Source organism: Spea bombifrons, chromosome 3 (genome assembly GCF_027358695.1).
Source record: "Spea bombifrons isolate aSpeBom1 chromosome 3, aSpeBom1.2.pri, whole genome shotgun sequence".
NCBI lineage: Eukaryota > Metazoa > Chordata > Amphibia > Anura > Pelobatidae > Spea > Spea bombifrons.
Window position 1 is genome coordinate 18,957,558 of NC_071089.1, and position 7,443 is coordinate 18,965,000.

At 34.3% G+C, this 7,443-nt stretch overlaps 1 protein-coding gene across 1 annotated transcript in view; it reads right to left on the reverse strand.

The window, feature by feature from the left end:
• KIF16B (kinesin family member 16B) overlaps positions 1-7,443 on the reverse strand; it is a 124,096-nt gene that overhangs the window by 37,349 nt on the left and 79,304 nt on the right. The window contains exons 23-24 of the mRNA XM_053461300.1: positions 2,824-2,946; positions 1,024-1,113 (exon numbers count right to left, since the gene is read on the reverse strand). Coding sequence (XP_053317275.1) covers positions 1,024-1,113; positions 2,824-2,946 — 213 coding nt within the window. The remainder of the gene's footprint in view (positions 1-1,023; positions 1,114-2,823; positions 2,947-7,443) is intronic.

Below are 7,443 nucleotides of genomic sequence, written 5' to 3' on the forward strand. Positions count from 1 at the left end.
AAGTGGAATTTAAGCAAAAGAGGGGACACGAGTCTGTGTAAGTGTGCCAAATATATCATTTATCTTATTATGTTTATTGACATCTGTAATGAAGCTAGCGAGTGCACTAACATTCACTAGATCATTTTGAGAAAACATAGATCAAAGTAGTAAGAAAGCAACGCCAAGCCGTCATTTCAGCCAGCTGCTCTGAAAAAACAAGTACAAGTACCCAAGTACTTGAGTTCTAAATGCAGCACACTATTCAATAATGCATGATGTTAATTATGTAATGTGTCGTATAACACACTCTGGCAGGTGTATGGATAGAGTCAGAATTCTGCTAATAAGAGGTTTAGAAAATGCAAATCTCAATACGGTCAAATTCAGTGTTGAAAAATACCTAGCTGACTGTCGAGCATGGACAATGAAAGAGGATAACAAATAAGAAAGATTAGAATTGGGAAACACGACATGGGTTTGGCTGATGAAACCGGGAAATTCCTGCAGTGCTTTATAATTCTCATCCATTATTGTGAAAAATACAATCAAATGTTACGATCACTCCCATGTTGTCATTAGAAAATGTCCTTGGTCATGGATAACTCTGATCAATTTCCCTTTTGTCTCAAGTTCATTGAGTTCTGCATAATTCCTACATGTTCCATTGGGACACCACATTTTATACATCCAAGAACGTGCAAACAAATTTGACATCTTGTTCAGATTAATGAAAAGTGAAGATTTGTAAATCTTTGTTGAGATTTATTGTGTTTAACAATGAGAAATGTTTATGAAAAAAAAGTAATTTTATGCATAATTCTTTGCAAGAAGAAGCTAAACTTAAATAAAATAGAAGTATTTTCTGCAGTCATTTTGAACAAGGAATAAGCTATGCAATAATGGGCTATACAACATATTTTAAGGATTTAGGCTGCTGAAATCATTAATGGCTAAACAGAGAAGACATTAATTTCATGCAAGTAAGCAAATTGATACTTAAAATGTATTTTCATAAAATTAAGTCAAGTAAAGTTGACCTACCTCTGGGTATTTTATTTTGAATGTTTTGTGCATTTCACGGAAACGGCTGTATCGTCTAAACACGGTCCATGTTTCTTCCAAGACTGTAATCTGTCCCGGGAAAAATAAGGACATTTAAAAACATTATATATATATATATATATATATATATATATATACACACACACATACACACACACTAAAAGTGCTTTAGTATATATTATGGTTATGCCAGAACACTTAGTGTTTTCAAAGAGAAAAAAACTATATTAGAATTAGTCACAATGCCATGTGCACCAATACTAGCAGAATATAACAAATCGGTTTGCGACCACAAAAAACCCCCCCAAAAAACATTATGCTGCAATGATCAAATGCCTACAGTTGTTCTGAATTGTGTGATTACAAAAATAATAGCATCAGCAAAAATAATTGAATCTCTGACAGATTTTTTTTTATAAGAATTAGAAAATGCCTTAAAATATATTAATTTCATACATGACTCTTCTGACAAAAAAAGATATTTAAAACCACAGCCTGATTTTTCAATTATATATATTAAAAAAAAAAAAAAAAAGATTTGAAGATCATTTTGCATACGGCTGCTCAGACAATAACAAAAAGTATTTTGTAGCACATCTTGTTTTTCTACCTACTCCTCTGAATAGATGGATATATTGGAGTTGATTCAATGACCTTACTAAAGTGTAATTTGCAACAATAGTTGTAAAAAGAAAATGAAGTAAGCAATTCAATCCCCTGACTAAATTGCATACAACTATCCTTTTTGTAATAACACGAACGCATACCAAATGCAACATCCAGACCATTGAAACCTGCCATGAAAGCTATTAAAGAAGGTGCAACAAGCACTAAAGACGGATACTTTTTTTGCCAGTACGTTTTAGACATCAAATCATCCGTCTAACCTCCACCAGGCCTTACTAAACTCAACGTAGACACCATACAAGAAAAGATAAACCACACTGCACAGGTACAGTCAAACAAAAGAAAACCACATTAAGGGCACTTAACCCCCTCAAAGTTCTGTGAACAGACATCAATAAACAATAATCAGAAGAGACATGTTTCTAATCTCAGACTTTTTCTGGGATCTCAGCCAACTCAATAACAACTGATGAGAGGCCAATCATTAATTTGGCTAAATTCCCAGAACAAGACTGGGAACTTAGCCAACTGCTCTATCCAGTGTTTGCTGTGCGAAGAGTGAGCTCCAATCTTGTTTAATATCTGTCATTTCACCTTATTGGGTGTTAAATGGCTGTTTTTGGCTTGCGTCGATTACCCGCGCATTGGTATACAGAACAAATGTTCTGTCTTTCTAGACTACCACCAAGTTTAGCCAGGACCATTGAACTGCAGCCATCATACCCCTGTTATAAAAGAAGTCTCAAGCTCAAATGAAATGTAAGTTTTGGCTCATGCCATTTTCTGCCCTCCAGCTGAAAAGGTTCAGATCGGATAGAACAGAAACTAATCAACAACCAAAAAAGGTACTGGAGGTGACTGCGTCGTTTCTTAAACCCTAACCCTTATGAATATAAGTTAACGAAATAGTGAAATGCAGGTGCTATATAATTTTATAAATACACATATGTAACATATAATATATGTAAACAGGTAAAATGTATTTCACAATGTAAGGGAGAGGTCACACTCTAGACTGGTCAATATCACAAATCAATGAATTTTTTATTTTTTGGGACTTGTTAAATCTTAAAAATATTACATATTATATTCTCCCAAAACATTTTTTTAAAATGAAAGTAATAGAATAACACAAAGGAGAAATAGAATTACCTTTATTTCAAACTCGTAGTGCTCATCTTTTCCTTGTCCACAGAGAACATATCGAGGTATAGTTATTCTAACTGGATCCGTGAGATCATCAGGATTTACACCTAATGAACGTGATATTAACCGCTAACAAGCACATGAAAGAGAGAACGAGGGGGAAAAAACATTAAAATTACACAAAATCGTATAAAGCATGATAACAAGGTAGACCTATTTACAAGGCTAACAACATATTTACAAGTGTTTGAGGAACGTTCAGTGCACAGTAAACATCTTCCTGATTGAAGCGGTTTTCTATTCTTTATAGATGAAAACAGCATCAAATATATAATAAGTGTTTAGAGGCAGGGTATTAAGAGTAAATATTTCACGAAACCCTTTAATGAGCATTTTCCAGTTTCTTATATAAAACAAGGGAGCCGTTTCAAAAAGACGATGGAGTTAATATGCATCTATGCAACTATGTTCACTAGCATAACAAGCTTTGAAGGTAAACAGACATTTAATAAATCACCTTAAAAGTTTTGAACTATCCTTTTTATTAGTATAATACAAGAAATACACGTTTTTAATTACTCATTTACATAACAGTGAGTGTTGCAAATATACTTTGGGGAAACCGAACGTTACATCTCTGATATCATCCTTTATTATTTTGCAATATAAAGTCAAAGGACCGATTAGATGTGGTCATTGGCTTCATATGGTTTTACACACACGGTAAGGGGCAATGATCTTAATTTCAACATAACAACATTTATTAAACATATTCCTATTTTAGAGTATTCAGTTTTACTGATTGTATCCCGAAAAGTTTATTTCTATGGCCACCAATAATTCTGCTGTACACAGTCTCTCACACTCATACATAGACACTGTTCCTCGTATACATACCATGTACACATACTCTCACATGACATGCTTACACATTGACAAAAACCATAATACAATACTCTATAACCCAAAAGAAAATGCAGTCTTCATTTAAAGCTAAAATCTTTTTATTGGACCAATACAGAAAAAAAAGATGAAACATTACATTGTACAGCGCTACGGAATTTGATGGCGCTATATAAAACAATAAATAATAACAACATAAGATTTACTGACCTCAGGGGTCTGTTCTTCATCTAGAGTATGTTCCAAAAACATACATGTAAATGTATGGATCGTGCTATTGCAGTGTAGGGTATATAAATATTTTTTATATTTTTAATGAAGTGTATGTTTTGTTTTATCCTCTCTCTTCATAAAGCCACAGCATGGTAAATAAAAAAATACAATAACCTTTCATTTAATACATAATAAGCATCTCAAGCGCCAAACATGAAAACCGTAACCTACTGGGATTTATACTTCAGATATGTGATAACTTCTGGGATTAAATCCTAAATTTATATAAGTTTTATTTGGCAATTGATGTGAAGACATATGACACTTCGGAAAGCTAAAACCATCGCTAAAGCATATGAAATATAACGCTCTTTTATAGCATGCCAAAAACAATCTCTCAATCCTCATACACAAGCACAAATGTCAATGCAAGACCAGAAGAGGATGCAGGAAAAGTATTTCCGAAAAGGACCTGCTGCTCGTCTTATATTTGTGGAACCGGTCTGGAGAGACTATTTATTATTGGTAAAACTGTAGTTAGAGGAAGAAAAGAAGATAAATGTTTTGCTGAGTCAAAGGCAAACACAAGCACAGCGAGGAAAGCATCCAGAGAATATTGCGCATGTGTCTGCACTGTTAGCAGCGATTACATGCATCTTTATCACAGACTGTCAGGACGTGCCAGAGGAACAAGAACACTGAACGGAGAAATTCAAGGGTTTTAGTTCGGTTAGTGCATTTCTTAAGAAAAGAATGTAAAAGACCAGGTAGTTATTTGGGGATAAAAAGGCTACCAAATATATATTTCAAATGGTGACTTGGTCAAGAACTATAGACCCAAAACTCCCAAAATGCTTGGTCAGACATAGAGTAACAGTGTGCGTGCTATTGGCTATTTTGCTTCTTTCATGAGCCATTTGATCAGTGAATAAATTAATGAAGGGTCAACCCTAGTGAGCATCTTCTGCAAGATGTGCCGAGCTGGCCCTGCATAATTTCTATACTTTTAAACTTTTTTTTTACCTATGAAATATGTTCTTAAGGAAATTTTTGTTGTGTCTTTATTTGAAATTTAAAAAAATAAATATATATATATATATATATATATATTATACACACAGTATATTTATAAAGATATGTTTTAACTGCATTCATGCATATTTCAAATATTAGACCTTGTCTGGAGAAATCAGTCAAAAATAATGTATTTAAAAAACAATGGCTGAAAATGTTATAATCCTTTATAGAATGCTACCCTTACAAAACTCAAATATTCCAAAGAAAGGTATTTCTCTGATGTAAGCCTATGATGTAAAAGAATAGAGGAATAAAATATTATAGACATGCTATATATTTTAGTATTATTCATTATAAGTGAAATTCTATTTACTACCAAACGTAACATTGTTGCCAATAGACTGACGTCAGAATATCTCTAAATGATTGACATGCTAATGATTGAACCTGTCAAATGGACACTTATGGCATCTTTTGCATGTAAGTTAAAGTCTTCTGCGTTAATTGGATTCCTCTAAACTCAGTAAGAGTAGGGGGGCAGCTGAACCCTCACCCTGTTACGCTGGCAGCAATTTAAACTGGAATCGCTATTTCCCTATATAATTGATGAAGCCCAAAACTCTAGGTGCCGTTGCTTACAAACGGAATGAATTTCTGAATGTGCTGTTCTGATACAAGTAAAACATGTATATAGAATCTGGTGACCTTTTAAATCTTATGCTGACCTACATGAATCTGCAACAGAGATAGATACAGATAAACATAAGTATTTTTTACTATTATTATTATTATTTTCATACAACGTATAGTGAATTAAATAAAATTCCCAGCTATTCAGGAATATTTTTTCAGAAAGATCATTGGTAATCTATCATATTTTTTAAGCGATAACAAGAAAAACAGACAACTGACATCATTTTTAAGGCAAGTTTGGCAGAAGAGAAACTATATTTAATGACTACATATGCTCTGGCATGAAAGAGTGTTCAATTTAAAAATAATTTCATTTATTCTTTACATACTATGTCAGATGGCATAGCTTTTACATGAACACCAGAAGGAATATTGTTATTCATGGCAGAATTTTGGCACAAGCAGAATCTGTATGTGTAGCGCCTGATTAGCTTAGCTTAGTTGCTTTAGCGTGTTTTAGAATGTAGTTTTATTTAGCATAAATAAAAACCTACTCTGTTATATACTTTATAAGTAGAAGAGCATCTTTAGATGAACTAAAAGTAAGGGTCCACACATCTGTCCCGACTGATGTATTCTTTTCAAGATGAGGATGTGAGCTGATGGGCATCAATTGTACTTTTTTAAATAAATCTTGATTCTTTTTTGAAAAAAATATGGTCATTTTGGTTATATCATCTCTATCTGTGAAGACGACACACTTAAGATCGCGGAGACTGTGTAAAGTAATTTTGTCAAAGCCATTGGAGCTTGAAGCCGACTGGATGACGTTGCTCTCACCGACAAGAGCTATGCAAGTATTGGTGAGTATTAATGACCTATAGACACTAAAGTTCTGATTGGATTCTACCTTTACACATGTGTACAAGAAACAGCGCATATCACCTAACGGTGGCTTAGTGTCATTCATATTTTCATGAATGAGATATACCATATCCGCTAAGGTGGTTCTGAATCTACAAGTGAGTTTAAATCCATTAGAACAAACAAAGTCCGATATCTCTGTGTCCCAGTCAAGGGACAGCTGCATCAAGTCAGCCTTCAACAGAGGGTGGCTAGTACAACTGATATAGTCTGATTCTGAAACCAAAAGTTTTAACAGGACATTACATATGTGCTGAGTGTAATGACTGTTGTAGGTACACAGAGTGAGAAGACATTCTTCTGTCGACCCAATAAGCTGGAAACTTTGTCCTCCAAAGCAAATCAGAAGTCGATGCACAGTGGACAGTGGAAGGCAATGGAATACCTCCAAAGCGCTGTTTGAAGACACTACTGCATAGAGCCTAGATCTGAATATAAGTATACATCCAGGTTGAGGTTCAGGTTGGAGGTTACTGGCAACACAAAGCCAGTACAAAGCCTTGAACTCATACTTATCAATTCTCATCTCTGGAAGGGCACTCATAAAGTAATCCACAAGTTCATCTGGAAGATAGTTCTGAAGTTTCAAATGTTCACTTGGGAATTGCACAAAAGCTTGTCTTAAAGCATTTCCAACATGAAATACTTCTTCTTTACATTTGCAATCACCACGACCCAGAAAATCTATCATATCTTTCTTTGGGGAGAGCTTGTTAAGCGTCAGCTGTCCACCTGTCCAAGTCGACACATCTGATTGACTAACAGTGTAAAGCTGAACTTTACCCTCATGACAGTCTTGAGATTCAACATTCTTGATAGGCGACATTGGATTAAAATGCTTTGCGGGCGAAATATATCTGAAGAATGGCAAAGCTTGGATGAGCTTTGCACTGTTACCACTTACATTCAAAATCTCCTTAGCCTGCTTAATAACAT